Below are 22457 nucleotides of genomic sequence, written 5' to 3'. Positions count from 1 at the left end.
CCTTGCTTTCAGCCGGATGGGTGGAGGTGGGGTGGAGGGTGTGAGGGATGAGCAGGAAGCCAGTGACAGTCAAGCGGAGGCGCCGGGTAGTGGATTAGGGTGTGAGGAAGTTGGAGAGTTAGGGCGGTGCCAGGGGGTGAATGGATTTGAACACGAGAGTGAGGATCTTGAAGGCGATCCATTGATGGGGAGCCAGTGGAGCCTGGCCAGAACTGGTGAGATGTGGGTACGGAGTTTGGTACGGAGTTCTGAACGAACTGGATCTTTTGAATAGTGGAACTGGGGAGACCGAAGAGTGTGTTTGAGTAATCCAAGAGGGAGGTGACAAACGCATGACGAGAGTTTCGGTTGCATTTGGGGTAAGGTAAGGTCAGAGGCAGGCAAAGTGGGGGAGGTGGAAGAAGGCAACCCTGATCATGGACCGGATGTGGGAAAGGAAGGACATCTGGGGGTCGAACCGGACTCCTAGATTGCGCGCTGGTTCAGGGAGTCTAAGGGAGAGCCGAGGGAGGTTGAGGAGTTTAGATCTGCAGGAGTGCAGACGTTGACTGAAGTCAAAGAGTATGGCTTCTGTCTTGTCCACATACAGCTGAAAGAAGTTTGCACTCATCCAGGCCATTGGGGGACCTGGAGTTGGTACTGGAGGAGGCAAAATAGATTTGTGTATCATCTGCATACATGTGGAAGTTTACCCTCGTCTGCGGATGACATCGCCCAGAGGGAGCATATAGATAAGGAAAAGAAGAGGGCCAAGGGTGGAACCCTGGGGTACCCCGCAGGTGACCGGGTGGAGGCGCGAGGAGAAACCATTTGCTGAGATGAAATGGAGGAGGTTGGTTAAGTAGGACTTGAATCATGCGATTTCCTCCAATAAACCTATCTCCACATGAACATAAATGAGAGAAAATGGAAGCAGTGAAATAAGTAGAAACAGAAGGTCGGTGTGAAGAGGATCAGGGATAAAGAAAGTAAAAATACAAAAAAATGAACAAAAAAATTAAATAAAGACAATGAAATAAATATATAATACGTTAAATAAATACTCAATGGGATTAATAAAAATAACAGATTTAGTGGAAAATTTCGCTCTACAATACCATCTGTCAACCTTAAGTTAAACAAATTAATTTCTCAGATGAGAACATCCAAAGGAAACATTATGGTGTATTGAAACTCTGGTTACTTCTATTTCCACACCCTTATTGACATGTAAATCTTAAGTAATTATGTATGATGCCCTATACCAATATGGTTGATAATGACATAAATACTGCTGCATAATATTAGCTAAGTCGCCAATATCAGAATATATATGGATAATACATACCTGAAATGAATTGAGAATTGCAAATACATAATGGAAACCTTTTGGGCTGTTCTCTTGAAAAGTTGGAATTCCAAATCCCCACGTGAGACCTAGGATTGGGGTAAGAATAGCAACACTTCTCACAATTTGTTTGAATGTGTCTCTTTCCTGGGTTTGACTTGTAGTTCGATCCCCAACTGTTTTTCTCAGCAGTTTAAATATGACTATAATTAAAATGACGGCATTAATTGTGATGATCATTAACACAGGTATAATGAAGGCTAGGAGCGGGTAATTTTTCTTCCAGCCCAGCCAGCAAACATCAGATCTTGTGTAATAGTGTCTTGGATGTGCAACTCCAATGGTGATGGCCGCAATTATTAATGGACACAGATAGCCAAGAGCTAATGATGCTTTTCTCATAACTGTTCTGCTGTGATCATGGAAAACAAAAACCAAACGATACACAAGCAGCAAGCCAAGGGTTAACATCCAAAAAAACAAGGCGAGGTAGAAGAAGTGAATGAAGAAAGTAGCAGCTATGCAGCCGTTTGTATTTGGTTTCATAGAAGCACCTATAATGAACCAGATGTCAGCAACCAGTAGAGATATTGCAATGTTCAGAATTGCAAGATGCCGGGTATATGAGGTTTTATTTTTGGTTACGTGCTTCCATACCATTGCTTCTATAATGATGCTAATTACTAAGCTTCCCATAGATACAGCAACGCCAATGTAAGTTATGTATTGCAATGGTAGTTGATGAATTCAGGAGTTGAATAGGGGGACATCAGGATACTGAATGATGTCAAGTGGTTACAGTTGCAAACAACATAGCTTCCATTTCTTTTTGATGTGCAGCCAGTGTTATCCCATCCTCCGTTTCCATCAAACAGACTAAAATTCCAAAATGCACATATAGCAGTGTCTAAATCAAGGCTTTCATTCCTTACCGAGAAGGTCATTTCGGTTTCAATATCTTTGTTTGCTGTGGTTGTTATCACAAGACTATTTATTTCATGATTATTATCAAAAGTACTATTAGAAGATAAAATATCAAGCAATGTCGGGTATCCAACGCTGACCACAAGGGTATTTAATCTATTCATAAAATTGTTTTTGTCAATAAATACATTCCCAGTTAAATTTGAATTTATGAAGTCAGCAAAGGATACATTATAATGGGAAGGGTTGTTCTGATCGATTCTGACGGCTTCCAGCTGGATATTCTCGTTTTTAATAGTGAAGGACTCAGTGTTGTCAGGAAGAAATGTAGTAAATGTCTCCACTGACTTTAATAGTTGAGAACTGAGATCTTCGTTACCCTTATGTTGATCAGAGACAAAATTCCATGATTCTGTTGAGTTTTCCCCAATTACAGCACTTACTGTGTCAAGGAAATCCTGAAACAACAAGACATTATCATTAAGCAAATCATCAGATTAAATGTACAGTAAATTTACACACAAGTAAATAACCAAACAAAAAACAACAACAAAATTACATTTGTAAAGTGCCTTTCTCGTCAGGAGGACTTCCCAAGGTGCCGAACAGACAGAGTTACGGACCCAAGCTGGGGGTCAGAGTGGGGGAGGGTGGAGGGCAGGGGGGGATGCATGGAGATTGAAACCACGGTCGAAGAGGAGGGTCTTGAGATGGGTCCTGAAGTGGGACAAGGGAGGGGGCGAGGCGGAGGGACTGCGGGATGGAGTTCCAGAGGGTGGGGGCAGAGTTGCAGAAAGACCACCCGCCAATAGTGGGGCAAGCAAGAAGGGGGACGTGAAGTAGGCTGGAGCCCGCTGAGTGGAGGGAGTGAACAGGATGGTAGAGGGTTAGGAGGTCGCAGAGGTAGGGGGGAGCAAGACCATGGAGGGCTTTGAAGGTGAGGATCAGGATCTTGAACTGTATCCTCTGTGTGATGGGAAGCCAGTGGAGTTGAGCAAGTATGGGGTTGATAGGGTTGCGGAGCCTGGTGCGGGAGAGGATATGGGCTGCAGAGTTCTGGATAATCTGGGAGAGAATGTATGTGAGAGAGTGCGTGTGTGTGAGAGAGTGCGTGAGCGAGAGAGGTGAGAGAGAGGAGTGATTGAGAGAGAGCACAAGGGAGAGGGCAATGTTAGAAACAAGGAGAGTGAGGGAGAGCAGAAAGAGAGGGGAAGTGAGGGAAATGTTTCGTGATCCATTGTCAAGACAGACAGTTGGAGATTCTCTCAGCCGAGGACAGACACCGAGCGCCATGCCGTACAGTGTCCCTCTTTCCCCAGGGAGAAACTCCTCTATGTGCTTCACCCCACTCCACCTCCTCACCACCTCTACGATCTCCCCATCCTGTCGTTCTATTTGCCTAGCTAACATTGGCTTGCTTTGTGTCCCCCACCCCATCTGCCCCACCATCGCCATATTGCCACTGCTCTCTGGAGCTCCATTCCTGGTGTCTGTCCAACTCACTCCCTCCTTCCCCTCTTTCGAGAGAGTGTGTGGACGAGATGGGATGAGAGAGGGAGAGAGAGTAATTGTGTGTGAGAGTGAGTTTGTGTGAGAGAGGGAGAGAAAGTGTGTGAGAGAGGGAGAGAAAGTGTGTGCAAGAGAGTGCACGCAAGAGAGAGAGGGGAGAGAGAGAGGGGTGGGGGACAAGAGTGATTCAGAGAGAGCATAAGGAAGAGGGGAGGGAGAACAACAAAGAGTGAGAGAGCAGAGAGAGTGGGGGGGAAATGAGGATAATGTTTTGTGGTTTACTGTCGGGACAGATAATTGGAGCCTCCCTTGGCCGCCCAAGGCACCTAACTCTTTAACCACACTTTCGGTCATCTTTTCCCCTCCCATTCCACCTCCCTCAGCTCCCACCCCCAGCTCAGGTGCCCGGCCAGCAGTGTCGAACGCTTTGAGATATGCTTTCGATGTGAAAAAAGTGTTATGTTTCTGGAAGGGAAATGCAAATATGTTGCTTATGTGGCAATAATGAGGATTCACTTGCATTATTATCATCACTTTCACAATACAAAAGACATGTAACATGGAAATTGTCAATCTAGCCTTATTACTGGCCTTGTCAGATGCCTTTCTTACCTCCATTTGTGTTGAATCAATAGTGACATTGGTTAAATTTGAAAATGTTGACAAAATATTAACCACAGCTATCAGGTTTCCAGGCTCGGTTATGTCTTTTGTGTTCTCTTTTGAAGTGTTGGAAATCGTCTTAAGAAGATCGCCAAGATGTTCTGCCACAAATGTAGAGTTTTCAACAGTCTGAAAAAGAAAATTCAAAAGTATTGTATAACATATGATTTATAAGGAAATGACACACAACGGAAAAACAAGGGGAGAAATTCCAGCAACTAAATAGGTAAAATAAAAGAAATTGAGATTTTTTTTATTGGCTCATAGTGCACAAATATTGTTCAGACTGCATTCACTGCTGATAACATGCTTTCGGCATCATGCTTTCACGCTTTCGAGGGCTTTGAAATGTCCAGCAGTGGGAAGAGTCGCACTCCCAGTCTGGCCTGCAAGGTTAGTTGAATAAGGTGGCCAGATTGATTAGGTGAGCAGAGGAGTGAGACTGGAGATGATCTCAGAGGTATGGGAGTACGAGTGCATGGAAGGATATGTAATTGATGGTGAGGATCTTGAATTGACCGAAGGCACGGTTGAAGAGAATGGTCTTCAGACGGGTGTTGAAGGAAGCAAGGGAGGGGAGGAGGTGGAGGGACTGCTGAATGGAGTTCCAGAGGATGGGGGCAGAGTGGCTGAAGGCCTGCCCACCAATGGTGAGGTGGGCGAGGCGGGGAACATGAAATTGGCCAGAGCCGGCAGAGCGGAGGGAGCGGGCAGTTTGGTAGGGGGGTTACGAGGTCACAGAGGTAGGGGGGAGCAAGACCATGGAGGGCTTTGAAAGTGAAAACCAAATCTTAAACTGTATTCTCTGTGTGATGGTGGTGAGTTTGGGGGTGATAGGGTCGTAGAGCCTGTTGTGGGAAAGGACATGGGCTGCAAAATTCTGGATGATCTTCAGCCTATGGAGAGGGGATTTGGGGAGGCCGACAAGCAGGGAGTTTGTAGTTGAGACTGGATATTATGAATGCGTGTATGAGGGTCTTGGCGGCTTACCGTGAGAGACAGTGGCACAGCCGGGCAATGTTGCAGCAGTGGGGGAAGGCAGAGTGGGTCATGGCACGGATATGGAGTAGAAAAGACAGTTGATGATCAAACAGGATGCTAAGATGAGGAGCCCTGATCGCAGATGGACAAAATATCATTTGTCACTTTGACAAAAGTTATTTCTGTTCTGTGGGCGGCATGGAAGCCCTATTGGAGAGGTTCGTGAAGCGAGTGGTGGGAGAGAAAGGAATGAAGCTGGGAATCAATGACTTGTTCCAGGACATTGGAAAGGAAAGGGAGGTCATTTGAGAGCAGTGATGGGTCCCGGGAGGGTTTTTTAAGGATAGGAGTGATGACAGATGTTTTTAAAGGGGTGGGAATGGTGCCAGTGGACAGGGAGAGGTTTATAATGTCTGCGAGTAGTGGGGCAAGAAGGTGGAGATGGGAGATAAGGAGAGGGGTAGGGATGGGATCGAGCGAGCAGGTAGTCGGTTTCATGTGGTTTTTAGCAGTGGTGAGAGAGGAGGTGGAGACAGGTTTGAAAGTGTGGAGGAAGGGATGGGTAGGGGCTGAGATGTAAGGGTGAGATGGAAAGGGGGTAGTAGTCGAAAGGTCAGAGGCAGCTGAGCGGATCCCTTCAACTTTGGTTTCGAGGAAGTCCAGCATTTCCTCGCAGTTGGCATTGGAGGAGAGGATGGGTGAGGCATGAGATGATGAGCAGAGGAACTGGTTGGTGATGGAGAAGAGGAGGCTGGAGTTGTCCTTGGCCTCCAAGATTGTCCAATTGTAAAGTGAAATGTCAGAAAGTTATAATATTACCTTTAAAAGTTCACTGACTTCACTCAACAGACAGAAATTTCTTTCTGTGCCGTAAGTTCCATTTTCTAAACAGGTTCTGTTTTTGATTCCATTCTGGTTACCAGGGCAGCTCGTATTTTTTGTCTCAGTATAATTTGCTTTGCCATAAACTGGATCATAACATGGTATATTTTTGTCTAGTTAAAGAAACCAATATTTATTTCAGTTAAACAATCTAATACAATTTATATAACTTGTACATCAGGAGGAAGTCTCAAAATACTCACATTTATCAAAGAGCTACAAAGTTATACAAAGCTGCATAGCCCATGTTACTACTGGTACTGCATTATAATAAATTGACAATGCATTGTATAAATTACAAATAAAATACATATCAACTTACATATTAATACTTAACACATATTAAATACATATCACTGTATTAACTATTATTTCCACTTTGATACAATCATGGTTAAAGGGTAGAATATTGGATAGAAACTTAGTTAATGAATAAGAAATAGAGGCCAGCAATAATAACAACAAATTACATTTGTAAAGTGCCTTTCACATTGTGAGGACATCCCAAGGTGCTGAAATAAATGAATAAATGAAAATAATTTAAGCTCGAAAGGGGTTGTAAATATTTGGTTTTGAGACCTCGCTTATTCAATTGGAATTAAAGGTAGAGCAAATAATGAGGAACAATGCAACCAAATAAAGGTGGATGGCAATGGAATGCAAGTAAGTCTAAAATAATTCAAATGGAAGCAGGAATCTGAATCGTGTCTTCAGAGCATTGATCAGAAAGTACAGTAATTTGGGATATTGTGGAAAGATCATTAAAATCAACAACTGAGGGTATTGTTGCTTTGAAAAAGTACTGAGCCATAAAAAAGGCCATTGAGTCAGAAACAAATATAATGCTTAAGAGGGAGATAGATTAATACTTGGGAAGTAAGATGCAGAGAAAAGGTAGGGAAAATAATGGGATTAAATCATTTGTCATGATCTAATAAATAATAAACTGACAGAAAAAGCTTGATGGATCAAGTTACCTCCTTCTGTTCCCATGAGCGGAAAGACAGAATTCAAATCAAAACAGGAAGTTGTTATTGCATAAAGGCAATGATTAGACCCAAATCTGCACTACACAGTACAGGAAGAGTTAAACCACAGGACAATATTACTGTCGTTCAGAGGAGACAACAACATGCTTCTAAGCAGGGACCATGGCAGAGTCTATGAGGAAAGGCAGCATCTCCCTTCTGTACAAACAAAAGGGGAGAAGGAGGGGATACAGAATTGGTGACCGATCTCGCTGCTGAATGTAAGTCTGTAAGATCGCTGCAAAGGTAATCTCCAAGCAGATAATCGGTCCTCGGGCGGGTATGCCCAAAAATGTATGTACGGTAAACATGTGCGTGTACGGTGCGCATTGGGTGCCTTCCAAAAGCGGCAAGTGCGCCTTATTAGGGTGTATGCAGGTAAGCACATGGATTCAGTGCACACAGGGATGACTCCCGACTGTTTTCAAGGGAGAGTCCCAAAAAACGTGTGCACAACCTGCGTGCGGTGAAGAAACGTTACGTAAACAACAGAAAGTTTTTGTATCAGGAGAAAGGGAAAAATGTAACAGAAGATGTTGTATGTTGTGTTTGTTTTGGATTTCTGTTTTACCGAATATTATATTTATAAATAAATATATAGTTTCAAAAATAAATTAAAAAGATGCTGCTCTGGAATAGGCAGCAATCTTGTCTAAGTAATACATGAATGCTCTTAACTACCGTACTGCATAACCATCTATACAGTCTGAAACCCTCTATAATAGTCTTTATAGAAAAAATGATCGATAATATTCTATTTTTACAATAAAGAATATCTAAAAGCTTTCTCCAATTCTAATAATTTATTGTTGAATTGAAATGCTCTCTTACCTTTAAACAGCGAAATAGAAAAGCCTGCAGTCTTAAAATCGTTTATTATGGTGTCTGGTGGTAATATTTCATTGTTCTCTTCAGTGAATAGGTCAAAGAACACGTCAACACTCCCTTCACTTGTTTAATAAAAGCAACTGTTAATAATCAGAACAGACTGCCACTTTCAACAGTAAAGCATTGAATAAGACAAATTACATCATTAAATTATCAGATTGAATCAAATTCGAAATAGAATGGTTCTAATAATGGAGTTAAAAATGAGGTATAATTATCATTGTTGGAACTTCCCACCCAAAGTTGTTAAATCACTCAATAACCAGCTTTTGCAGCTGACCAGAAATTTCTGTTAATTTATTTATAAATGTAACTTCTTTGTACTGTATCCCACATTTCAGTGTTAGTTCAGAAAATAGTTGCTTAATTCAGCCTAAACCTAATCAAATTGACAGGATAGGTTAGCAGTGTGGGTAGATAAGCAACAAATGAAATTAACAGTGGGAGCTTAATTATCATTATCAATAATAATTTCATATAGTACCTTACATTTCATATAGTACCTTATCACATTATAAGATGTCTCAAAGAGCTTCACAGGATATATTGTAAAGTGGATGACTGTGTATGTAATGGGCGAACTCACAGCCAATATTGTGCATAGCAATATCCCACAAATAGCTGTGGAGTTAATGTCCAACTTTCTGGCCAGGACACCAGGGGAAACTCTTTAGTTATGATGAAAGGCTTAAAAATTCACTGGAGCAGGGAAGGATAAAAAAAGTACTCAATATTATGAAAGAGTGTGAGAGGATAATTGGTGAAATATTATTTCCATGATTAGACGAACAGTACAGTTGGTAACAAGGGGACATAAATCCAAGGTTGTTACTGGAAGTATAAAGGTGGAATTGTTAAGTCCTTGACAATTTCTCCCATTTCTGTGCCCCACCATGAAATAATTTTTGTTTCCACACATATAATCATTCCTCTCTGCTCCTATAGCAAAGTGGCCATTCCTCATATCTAAGATATGACAGTAATTGTCAGCATGTTATATGATTGTAGATATCACCATCATTATGATAATAATTAAATAGTGTTCTCATCCAGCATCTACACAGAATAGGAATAACAAATGCCTCAAATGTTAACCTGGTTCATATTTCTTCTCCACCGCCTCGCCTCTCACCTCCACGGTTCTGTCCTTGACTGGTTCCAATCTTACCTTTCCTACTGTCTGCACTTTGTGTCCACCAACAGCTTCTCCTCTGGCCTCCACATTCTCACATGTGGTGTCCCTCAGGGCTCTGTCCTCGGTCCCCTCCTCTTCAATCTACACATACTCCCACCAGGTGATGTCATCCACAGGCATGGGGTCAATTTCCACATGTATGCAGATGACATCCAACTCTATGTTGCTGCCTCCACCCTCATTTCCAGGACCATTGATATCCTGACAAATTGTGTGTCTGACATCAAGTCCTGGACAAGAGCCAACTTCCTCCAGCTCAATGTTGGCAAGTCAGAAGCCTTCCTGCTTGGCTCCCAGTCGCAGCTCCACAACCTCAGCCACTGACATTTATCAATATTCATGGCTGCACTTTTCAGCTCACCAGCAATATGAAATCTTCGACCTCCAGCTACCCTTCAAACCCAACATTCGCCTTTCCCCACATCCGCAACATTGTCTCTCACCATAGGCCGCTAAGACAATGATCCACGCTTTACGTCCCGGCTTGAATACGCCAACTGCCTGCTCGCTGTCCTTCCCAACTCTTCCTTCCACAAGCTGCAGATTATTCAAAGCTCTGCAGCATGTGTCCTCTCCCGCACCAGGCTCCGTGAACCGATCAACCCCGTTCCCGCCTGGTTTCACTGGTTCCCCATCCCTCAGAAAATCGAGTACAAAACCCTAATTTTTATCTTCAAAGTCTTCCACAGTCTTGCTCACTCATTCCCCTCCAACCCCCTAACCCCATATCAGCCTGTCCTCTCCCTATGATCGGCAGACACTGGCATGCTTCAAGTCCCCTGCACTTCAAGTGTAATTTGATGTTGCTGTTTGCAACAACAGGGCTTTGGGCAGATTTGAAATTGAACAGTGGTGTGCGAAGTTGAAGGGATCAAGAGTAGATTTTTTAAGGAGGGGAGTGATGACAGCTGTTTTGAATGAGAGTGGGACTGAGCCTGAGGAGAGGGACTGATGTGTCATGTCTCCTAGCAGTGGGCAGAGGAGGGGAAGTTGAGCGACCAGCAGCTGGGTGGCGGAGTAGGTCGAGGCAGCGGGTGTTGGGTTTCATCTGAGTGAAGGAGGATGAGAGGGTGGAATGAGAGACGAGGGCAAAGGAGTGTAAGTTGGGGCCCGTGGCAGGAGCCGCAAGAGGAGGAGTGGGTGATGGAGAGGGAATTGGGGTGGGGGAGGTGGGAGACATGGGGCAGGAGGAGGAAGCTAGGCAGATATTAACTATCTTGGAGATGAAGAAATCCAAGATCTCTTCACACTTGCCATTTGATGTGCCTAGGGATGTCCTCCCAACTTGAAAGGCTCTATACAAATATAATCTTCTTGTTATTGTTGTTGTTGATGTTAAGATTGAGTGTGCTTGATGGGACCCACGGAGGAGCAGGTGGTTAGTGGAGAACAGGATTTTGGAGTTGGTTTTGGCCTCCAGAATGATCTGCGAGTAGAATACAGTTTTGGCTTGCGAGAGGGAGCGCCAGTTGGTGTGAACATGCTCAACCCACAGTTGGCGGTGAATCGTGATGCCGATTTTGTGCCACCTGCGCTCGAGCAACCGTGTTTGGGATTTGAGGGAACGGAGAAGACTATTGTACCAGGGGGGGCGGGTAGGTTTGGAGATGATTCTGGATTTCAGGGGGACAAGAAAATTAAAGGTGGAGGAGAGGCGTTCGTTTAACAGCTTGACGGCTGCATCAGGATTTCTGCAGGTTGAAGGCTAGAGGGAGAGAAGGCCCGAGGATGAGAGAAGAATAGCAGTTAGGGTTTAATATTCTGATCGCTATCCAGTGACTCCTGCTTGAGGTATATGTGTGTGGATGGCAGTGAAAGAATATATCAGCTCAGTTATCAAGCCATTCATGTTGAATAGCCTCCAAACAATAGTAGTCACTAAACTTTCAGTAGATCATATGAATCACTTTGAGACATCATCCTGACATGAAAGGCACTATATCAAATGCAGTGACTATTATTAGTTTTAACAATCACAGTCAAAGCTCACACATAAATAATGGCTCTTTGGTGAGGTACTAGAGGATACTTGTACTCTTGGATTCATACTTCAAGGAAAGAAAAGAGCAGTGAAATATTTTCAACATAGGAGTGAAAATTGATACAATCCAATACAAAATTACATTTGTGTAGTGCTTTTCATGTCAGGAGCACTTCCCATGGACAGTCAGGGATTTGGACTTGAGCAGAGTGGGGGGGCGTTGGGATCAGGGGTGCCGGAGGGCAGGGAGAATAGGAGGGAGGGAGTGAGGCAAAGAGAATGAAGGATGGCGTTCCAAAGGGTGGGGGCAGAGAGGCTGAAGGCCCAACCACCGATGGTGGGGCAGGCCAGGTGGGGGATGTGAAGCAGGCCTGAGCTTGATAAGGGGTTAGCAGGTCACAGAGGTAAGAAGAGGCAAGGTCGTGGAAGTCCTTGAAGGTGAGGACGGGGATTTGGAACTCTGCCCTCTAGGGAATGGGGAGCTAGTGGAGCTCGGCGAAGATGGGTGTGATGGGGTCACAGAGCTTGGTACGGGAGCTGCTGAAATCTGGATGATCTGCAGCTTGTGGAGGGAGGAGTTGGGAAGACCGACAAGCAGGTAGTTGGTGTAGTCGAGCCTAGATGTACAGAAATAAACAATAAAATAAAACAATAACCTCATTTATTTCATTTACCTGAATCCTCGAACGATTACACTTGAAAAGCCTTTTACGTTTTTGTAGGCAGAAGTAAGCTAGAAAAATAGATTTAAAATAGATTTGGTAGATAGATAAAAGTACAGAAATAAATGATCAGGAAAAAAAACATAAATGAGGAAAACATATTATTCATTCTGCAGGAACATATTATAATAATAATCCTTACATTTGATATAATAATAATAATAATAATCCTTGCATTTGATATAGCGCTTTTCACATCGGGAGGACGTCCCAAAGCGCTTCACAGAACACACTGTAAAGTGAATTGACTGTATATTTGTGGGCGAACGGGGCAGCCAATTGCGCACAGCAATGTCCCACAAACAGTCGTAGATTGAAAATGACCAATTTATTACTGTTTTTTTTGGTTTTGGAGGGATTATTATTAGGCGTGTGGAGTAAGGAAACTTGCCCAAGGTTTCACCCTGACTGGAATTGAACTCAGGTCTCTCACTTGCAAAGCGAGTGCTCTCACCACTGAGCTACAGGACTCCACTATATAGCGCTTTATCACATCTTTGAGACACCTCAAAGCACTTCACAGAATATACTATAAAGTAAATTGATGTATTTTTGTGCGCAAAATGTGGCAGCCAATTGCACACTGCAGTGTCCCTCAAACAGTCATGGATTGAGCGACCAAACTACCGTTAAAAATTTTTTTTATATTGGAATACCTCTAGAAACGCAATCCACCAATCAACTAACAACTGTGTTCCTACTTACTGCTAGGTAAACAGAGGGCTGTGGAGTAAGGAAATTTGCCTAACTTTTCGCCGTTCGGGAATCTAACCCAGGTCCGCTCACGTGTGAGGTGAGTGCTCTAACCAATACACTACAGGACTCCACAAATAGCGTATGCAGACTAAAGCAATTAATTCTAAATATTAAACCCTTATTTGCAGAATTGTATGTGTGAAGCACTCCAATTAGGGCTTTCCATTGAACCAGAGAAAGTTGAGAGGTGAAATGACAGCGGTGTTAAAGATAATGAAAGGGTCTGTGAGGATAAATAGTTAGAAACTATGCAACTTTGTTAAAGCACTGATATGTTTATAGCGCAAATGGGTTGTGGTCCCCATTCCCAGCTGGCTCAACACCATCTGCTTGATCCAGATCCTAATTTCAAGTGTCTTTCATTTGCCATATGCTTTTTAACATCCACATAAACAATCAGACAGGACAACAACAACAACAACAACAAGATTCCATTTATAAAGCGCCTTTCACGTCAGGAGGACGTCCCAAGGCGCTGCACAGTTGGGTCATGACCTGACATGACATGAGGACCTCAGTTTAAAGTCTCTATTTTTGTTATAAATTTAGGTATCCAATTATTTGTTTCCAATTGTCTCCCTAGTAGCATAAGCCTTTCTGCTCCTGATCTGCCTTATCTTGGGTATGATTCCACATGTGCATCCACCAGCCTGGCCAAGTGGCCAGTGTTCTATGTGTAAACTTCCACAGTGATATTATTAGGCCGAACCTGACTTCTCCTCAGCCGCTAATCGCATTTGTGGCTCGATGGTAGAATTCTTGCCTGCCATGCTGGAGGCTCGGGTTTAATTCTCAGCCAATACAAAGTATTTAGAACTCTTGTAGCATATAGATACTGACTGTTGGGCTGAATGGCCTGTTTTGTTTCCTTGCTGTGTACTCTATGTGGGCTCCTCATATGTAGATAGCCAGTCGAGGATTCTGATGAGGGCCCAGGAGCAGGAAGCTTGACTGGTTGGCAGTGACCTAATGACCCAGAATATGCTATTTTCAAGTTTTATTGTACACTATGGGTCTTGGCCTGTCACCTAGGTTTCTCAATTTTTAAAAAAACCTCCAACTTCTCTCCTCAAGACCACATCTTTTAGCACCCATTACTCCCCACACACCATACAACATGTTTTAGCTACAAGTAGGATTTAGCTGTTGATCGACATTTAACTGATGCACAAATTCTCAATATTGCCAATGTTACAGTAATATGTTGAAAACAGTTAAAAATGGGGGAAGTATAATAATAATTCTTGTATTTTATATAGCGCTTTTTACGTCTTCTCGACGTCTCAAACCGCTTCACAGAATAGACTGTAAAGTGAATTGACTGTATATTTGTGAGTGACTACCATTCTTTGGGTGTAAACTAATCTCCTAATCTAATTTGACCACAAAGTAAACAGTCATTCCACTTTATCCGCAGTATATCCCACGAAAGTGCTTTGAAATGTCCTCCTGAAAGGCGCTATATTAAATGTAAGGATTAGTATTATTGTTAGCGTGTCGTATCACGCCATCTTATCATGTCGCAAACTACTTCTCAGGAGTTATTGGAAAATGCAGTGATTCTGTATTTTGTAGACAAATGTGGCAGCCAATTTGCAGCCAACAAATTGGCATAATAGCCATGAAATTGACCAATTTTATTGCTGGCCAAGCCACTAGGAGAAGTTCCCTTCTTTTCACAAACACGTCCTTAATGTCCACCTGAATAGGCAGATGGGACTGTTCAGGTGGACATTTTGCTGTACCTCAGTTTGCTTTATGCTGTATCAAGTTTAATGTATGAACTAAAGGATGACAATGCAATGCATCCTTAGCACTGTGTGGGAATGTCAGTCTAAAAGTGGGGCTTGAAAAATTAACCTCTGACTCAGAGGTGAGAGTGCTACCAACAGGCTGACAAACAAAATACAATTGTATACAATTTTCTTGAGGACAATTAGATGAAGTATATCTTAATACATCAAAGACAAATCATTTGATAAAATAAAAGACTCCTGCATGTTCGTGCTAAAGTTTTTAACGTTATTCATTCCATTACATACCGTCTCTTCCATTTTGGCTTTAAGTTCTTTAAATTCATTTGAAGAAGGATCCCGAAGACTTTCTGTAAATATTTTATTTTTAAGTTTTATTGCACCTTTCTGTTTGTCTGTAACAAAGCAAATAATATTCTCAATCATTATGGTTTCAAATAGAAAGAATTATATTATCATTTTTTCACCTTTTAATTCCTCAAAACTTCTCCCCACCCTACATCTGCAACCTCCTGCAACCCTTGGCTCCATTCATCTAATAATACTCATTGACCTGCTTCATGTCTCCACCCAATCTTCCCCACCACCTGCTGATCAGCTTTCAAGCCATTCTATTCCCACATTTTGGAATTCCATCCCAGAGACCCTCTAACGCGCTCGCTCCTATCATTCAAGGCTCATCTTAAGAACCGTGTTTTTGACTGTGCTTTTGATCATCTTTTCCCTCCCTACCCCCTTGACTCTCACCACTAACTCAGTAGCCGGCCAGCAGTGTCAAGCATGTTGAGAAGTTCTCTCAACATGAAAGGTACTTTGTAAATGTTATTGTGTATGGTATTGTTTAAAAAATCATCCTGCATTAATAATGGATTACTGTCATATCATTATTCATATTATTATGATTGATATGTTAACTCTTCTGAGAATAATTGTGGAAAAGTGCACAAACAGTATATTTCATATGTTAGATTATTCCAGAATTTCCACTGCATCACTTGAAATTATTTACTATTATGGGCCTGAAATTCCAGCGATGATACATTAAGAGGGTTGAGGGTTATTTTTGCAAACTTTTTAACAGTTACTATTTTGTGGAGAACGTGTGAAGGAACATGAAGAAGGTAAAAAGGTAGGAGCACAGCTAGAGAGCAAGTTTCCCAAACATCTTAGCTGCCTAGTCAAATGGAGGTTGAGGAAAGAGGGGGCCAGGGAGGGAGGAGACAGGGAGATCAGTCTTTTTGTTAAGTTTCATTTCCTGCTTAATATGCTTAATTTTCATTTGAATTTAAGTTAAATTTAAATTTACAAGTTCAATTTTCACATGGGTTAGAGTGTAAATGTAGGAGACAATCACGGGACAATATTGACTGACAGGACATTATTTTCGGGTCACAGGACGTTATTTTGGGGTCTCTCAAAATTTCCAGTTTTGAAATGTTCCTAAATGGTTTAAGTTCATACAAAACAAAGTATTGTGACATAGTTTATAACTTTTGACCCTACTTTACTTGATTGCCTGAATGACAGAGGGAGAAATCCAGAAAAGCAGGGGGTGGGGGCAGTATTGTATGCATGTTCCAGCAGTATAATGCATAAGATTGATTGAAAAAAGCACAAATTTGATGTCTGTAATAGAATTGAGGATTGTTTTTCATACTCAAACTAGGTGCAATTGTTGACAACGTTGTTGTTGTTGTTGTTGTTGTTGTTTCTTTCGTCGTCGTTGGCATTATTATTTTTTTCGTCGGTGTCGGCTTTGTCGTTTGTCCCGATGTTGGTAGTCGTGTCGTCGATTTTCTTGTCATTGTGGATGTTGTCATTGTTGTGGTTTGTATAGTTGAGCTAGTAATTGTTGAAGATTGATGTTTTGGATCACAGTATGCTCCTTCTGCTGCTGGCAACTTGATACAGCTGCAGTTGTCTTTGGCTAAATCGCATGGCTCGTATTTGTTGCAAAATGTCGAGTTCCATTGGAATTCACTGTCACACGAGCACTGAATCTCTTCATTCACAAGCTTACAGGCTGCAGTGAAAAATAATCATTGTAATAATTCAATGAATGATAATTGTGACATAATTCTGATCATTCAGTACTATTATTCAGCAAACAATGCTAATAACAAATCAAAGACTTATTCTCAACATTAAATTTCCTCTAAAGTCAAGTTTGCCTCCACTGATTCCACTGTTATAATAATAATTATTGCACTTCACATGGCACCTTTAATGTTGAGAGGACATCTCAAAGAGCATTCTCAGCATTTATTGTAAAATGTAATCCCAGTGTATTTTGTATGCGGTAGACAATTTGGGCACATCAATGCCCCATAAGCAGCCATGAAGTGAATGACCATTTTTATTTGGGGGATTGTTGGCTGGGACACCTGGAGGAACTTTATGTGACAAATCAGATGCGGTTTATTTGAGTGCCTGAATGTTACGTTGAAGACATTTAAACAAATTTCCTGTGCATCATGTGCTCTTCAGGATAACATCATTTTCCACAGCTCCTGGAGGCAGTGTTGGAGAGAGTCTCTGTGTTTGAATTGATATCAAATGAGCTACTTTTATAAGTTGAACCGCATGATTTGCAGATACAGTACATTTTTGGCACATTATCCCCAAACTCACCTGTAATAATAACAATTTCAGTAATATTTATGGAAATGCTAGGCAATATTTCATTGTGCAGCTGAATGGGATATGTTAAATTATTCAGGCGTCTTTTTGCCACCTCAAAATCAAAGGAACCAGGGATGTTTACTTGAAGAAATATCATCTGGTCCCTCTCAGTTGCTGCAACTTCAAACAGAAAAAGAGAATTAGATCAAAAACAAAAATCATAAACACGGTTAAATCTAGATTGAGCAAAACTTCAAACAAATCCTAATAAAATCATTATACTTTAATGAGATCCTCTGAGCTAAGAAGAAACCTAACCAAATTGCACAACGTTTCTGGTAGATCCAGAATAATGACCTCCCTGAAATAATACAATATGGACACAACCAAAATAAGGAACCTCATCAGTGTTGGGGAAGGGTTAATGCTGTAGAACTACCTCAAAAGGAATGCCAATTGTGGTGAGCAAATCATTTTTGTGTTACTTTCTGCAAATATAGGGTGATTGAATGATTTTTTGGGAATCCAAGATGAAGTCCAGAGTCCATAGCAGGACCAAAAGTAGAGAAGATTAAATTTAAAAGTAGGAGTTAAATAATGCCAAGCTTGGGTTTCAAAAGCCCCTGCACAGAGAGCACAAGGAGGAATTACATAGATTTACATGGACTGTACGGTACTGAAACAAACCATCCATCCATCCATCCTTACTACCTCCCATAGTTCAATTCCTCTCTCTCCCATGTGAATATCTAGCGTCCTCTGAAATGTATTTGTACTATCTGCTTCAACACTACTTCAGCCAACAAGTTCCACATTCTCACTCCACTCTGAGTGAAGAAATGCTTCCTATGTTCTCTTTTATTGGGCTGACCACCGCCTCCCGTTCGCTCTTAGTCTCGGCGTGTGCATTTTGGCTGCCGCCACCATCTCAAGCTGCTTCCCCAAAATGTTCCCACCCCTGTCCTCTACCCTCCATTACTCCCACTCGGTCCTCCTCTCCCACCGCCCTCCCCGACTCCTATCCCTGCTCGACCGTTCCACAGCCTCCTTCTGCTCCAGCCTGCGAATCCTTCGTCAGGCCCACCGTGGCAGACACCACTGGCTGTTCAACAGCAGCCACTCTGACTGCCTTAACCCCCATTCTCACCGCACAGCCCATCGGTCCATGACCACGAAGGCCAACCTGTCTTCCCTAATCCGCAGCCCCACCCTCCCTGTCAGTCCTCAGTTTGAAGGAGGTCCTGATCCTCACCTTCAAAGCCGTCATGGCCTTGCTTCCCCCCTACCTCTGTAACCTCCTAACCCACTACCATCCTGCCCGCTCCCTTCGGTCAGTGGGCTCCGGCCTGCTTCACGTCCCCCGCTTCGCCCATCCCACCGTTGGAGGGCGAGGCTACTGCCACTGTGCCCCCACCCTCTGGAACTCCTTCCTACAATCCCTTCCCTCCATTTCACCCCCTCCCTTGCCTCCTTCAAGACCCATCTCAAGACCCTCCTCTTCAACCGTGCTTTCAATCACCTTCCTTCTTCCCTGCCCTCCACCCTCCCCAATCCCTACCCCCGGGTTCCAAACAGTGACTGTCCAGTGCCTTGGGACCTCCTCCCGACGTGAAAGACCCTTTACAAATGTAATTTTGTTGTTGTTTTAGATCCCCAAGTCACGATCTTATTCATGTGACCCCTGGTTCTGAATTCCCCAACAAATGTGAACAACCTATTTATGCTAACCCGATCGAGCCCTTTTTATTATTTTAAACATCTCTATTAGATCCTCTTTTAAACATCTCTTCCATAGTGAACAAAGGTCTAACCTAGCCAATCTTTTCTGAAATCTTTTCCTGCCAGCTCTGGTATCACTGCTACAAACTACTTTGCATTTTCCTATGTTAAAACTTTTTTTGCCATCTGTCTATCCACTCTCTAGCCTGTTAATGTTTGCCTTCATTGTTTTGAGCTCCTCTTCATTATTTACCATGCCACCCCGTCCTCCACCCCCAGTTTGGTGTCATCTGCAAATTTTGACACCACACCTCCTATATCTGAGTCCAAATAATTTATGTACTTGGTGAACAGAGCGATCCTAATATGGATCCTTTTGGGTTTCTAATCATTCTTTAGTCCATTTTGTTACATCTCCCACAATTCCACAAGCCCTGATTTTAGTGATGGGTTTCTTGTGTGACACTTTATCAAAGGCCCTCTGGAAATCCAATCACACTACATCTACTGCATTTCCCTTGTCTACTTTATCCGTTACATTTTCAAAAAATTCAGTAAGGTTGGTCAAGCATGATCTTTGTTTGCCAAATTGTCTCTCTGGTCTACCTTGGCTAGTTTGTTCCACATACCATTGTCATTAGCTTTTTCTAATCAAGGACCATGATCGTTGTCTTATCTATCTCCATTGGGGATAGTATCTGAGAGGAAGGGTACCTCCAAGCTATGTTGCTCTACCATAGAGGGAGATTACTGTCTCAATAAGAAGTGAGGACCCTGATTAAAGAATCAGTGGAGCGGAAAGACAGGAAAGTGAGATTGGACGTCAAAATTTAAAGTTGACAAGTATGTTGCAAATTGCAAACACTGATTTAAAAAAAACGAGTCAATGGTTAGGTGAAAAGTAAAGGCTTTACTTAAAGGATTTCACTGAAATGGATTCTAAACATGCTGCAGTTCAGACCTTCAGGAACTTCTTATAATAGCTATTTATCTTAATAATATACTTGGTTAACCACACATTGAAGTAGAATTATTTTATTACAAAGGAACATAGGAATTAGGAGCAGGAGTAGGCCATTCGGCCCCTAGTATTACTTCAAATACTAACATGATATCTTCAACCAAACTGTAGACTTTGTAGAACATATATCAGCAAATCAAATTCACACTTTGTCTTGATCTTAAGAAAACTCCTAGATTGAAAATGACTTAGTAATTTCTTACCAGCTCTTTTCTGCCTGTTGTGATGTTTTTGAATAGTATAGTCTTTTCTTATCAATCCATCTTCTACCTAAATAATATATTCTGGTTACTTAGATTGAACAGCATTAGTATATGCAACCGCTGTTAAAGTGAGTTTAAAGTGGGAAGAGCGTTACATTATCAGTGTATCAAACATGCTGGAACTATGTTTCAGTTTAGTTTGACTGCAACCTTCAGATCAACATCTGTAACATCAAATAATGGTAAGTGTGATTATATTGTGAAGCATTGTAACAATAATATTAATCTTTATATTTGATATAGCGCTTTATCACGTCTCAAAGCGCTTCACAGAATATGCTGTAAAGTGAATTGACTGTGTGCTTTGTCAGTGAAACGCGGCAGACAACTGCACACAGCAGTGTCCCACAAACAGTCGTGGATTGAAGAACAAATTTTTTTTTTAAGGAATTATTACTCCCGGAAAAGCAATCTGCCAATCGAATAAAAAATGGGCTCTAACTTACTGCTAGGTAAACAGAGGCATGTGAAGTAAGAAAACTTGCCCAATGCATCGAACCCAGTTCTACCTGCTTGCGAGGCGAGAGCTCTAACAACTGAGCTACAGAACTTAAGGAAGTTAGCTACTCACTGGAACATGACGTTTTGAATTCTTCCGATGTCCTTCATTTTCTGAATACTTGCAGGCAATTAACAGGAATAGGCAAAGTAAGATGGTCCGAAGTGCCATTATGGAAATGTTCAGAATCAAGGAAATGCTGAAACAAAGAATGTTTGTTGGGGGGGAAAAATACAGTGACTATTTGAAAATAAAACTTTTATTGCCTGCTTCTGAATGCATTTTAATATGAGGAAATAGCTTAAAACTTCTAATAATTCCCAATGAAGCACTGGCCTATTTTCAAAATGTTGTATCCATTTTTATCAGTGAGCATTCCTCTTTTCATTAAAAATGGTGCAAAAGTATTAACAAAACGCTTATAAGCTGCCTCAACACTTTGCTTAATAATAATATTTATATTTGGTATCGTGCCTTTCGAGTCAGATGGACATCTCAAAGTGCTTCACAGGATTTTGCTATATAGTGCTGTAACTGTATGTTTTGTGAGCTTTCTCAAATACAAGAGAAATTTTGTTTCTTTACCAGGTAAGCATTAACAAAAGACAATCCTTGAGAGAAACAGATTTTCATCCAAACTGATTAATTTTTAAAGGTACTCCACAAAAGTCTCTGGGTTTTTACGAATGCTTGTTGTCAGAGAAATACATAGGAAGTATTCTATAAATTCAAGTCCAACCTCCTCAAAAAAATCAATTAAATTCATAAGAATTGACTAACCCTTCACAAATCCATGCTGACTCTCTTTGATTAGGTCATACTAGTCCAAATGCTCAGTCACTCTGTCCCTGATAAGAGACTCCAGTAACTTCCCCACAATTGTGGGGATCAGTGAAAAGTCAACAGTGAAAGTCGAAAAGAATTACAAGGAAGTGAACAATAAAATACAGTACAGAAATGTTATTGAAAATACGTATCGTATGAGAACCCTACTGAGATACTACAGGAAAGTTTTCTAGTACATACTCGTATCTAATCAGGTCTACTAGACTTAACCAATTATAATCTTTTAAATAATCAGACTACTTTATAGAGCAATGCCAACATTAATGAATTGCCAGAATGAGATCTGTAATATGTCACCTGTAATGCAAACTTACAGAGAAGTATGGAGCTATATTAACTTTTCAAAGTAGATAAAATGTGTTTATTAATGCATTTTGTGCTTGACAAAGCTATGTATGTTAGTTCTCGGAAATGGAAGACTTGCATTTTGTGAACTCAGTGTCAGCATTGAGTACTTCTAGGTTACTTGGAACAAAGTACAGCTTCCTGTATTCTAACCTGTAGTCTGAAAAGTACCTTCTTACACCAGCACATCTTCCATTTACCACATTATCCCATCTTGGGGCTCTTAAAAGTTAAATAACTTTTAAATACTAATAAGATGACACCTACTGGAGCTATCTTCATTTCCACATGGGCTAAAAGGGAGATAGCCAAATATAAAGATTTTCACTCCAGCAGCTTTAACTGGAATCAGACCCCGATCCCAACAGTGAAAGGCCAGCATGCTAGCCCGTGACACCTGTTCCCCTGATAGTTTGAATTTATAAGCAATACAGTCAGATTTTCACAATGTGAATTAAACTCGTTAGTTATGGTTGGTGTTGACGGAAGTGAGTTGCAATTTCTGAAAAACTACATCCAACGCACGGTTTGT

At 41.6% G+C, this 22457-nt stretch overlaps 1 protein-coding gene across 1 annotated transcript in view; it reads right to left on the bottom strand.

The window, feature by feature from the left end:
* Positions 1–22457, bottom strand: part of LOC103182279 (adhesion G protein-coupled receptor F5-like) — a 40121-nt gene that overhangs the window by 5230 nt on the left and 12434 nt on the right. The window contains 11 exon segments of the mRNA XM_007899227.2: positions 1328–2059; positions 2062–2709; positions 4373–4552; positions 6224–6399; positions 8146–8264; positions 12053–12111; positions 14899–15005; positions 16268–16633; positions 17242–17412; positions 20176–20242; positions 20807–20933. Of these exon segments, the coding sequence (XP_007897418.2) occupies positions 1328–2059; positions 2062–2709; positions 4373–4552; positions 6224–6399; positions 8146–8264; positions 12053–12111; positions 14899–15005; positions 16268–16633; positions 17242–17412; positions 20176–20242; positions 20807–20905 (2724 nt within the window). The 5' untranslated portion in view covers positions 20906–20933.

Source organism: Callorhinchus milii, unplaced genomic scaffold (assembly GCF_018977255.1).
Source record: "Callorhinchus milii isolate IMCB2004 unplaced genomic scaffold, IMCB_Cmil_1.0 Scaffold3, whole genome shotgun sequence".
NCBI lineage: Eukaryota > Metazoa > Chordata > Chondrichthyes > Chimaeriformes > Callorhinchidae > Callorhinchus > Callorhinchus milii.
The sequence above is the reverse complement of the archived record's forward strand: the minus strand, read 5'-3'. Positions and strand labels throughout refer to the sequence as shown.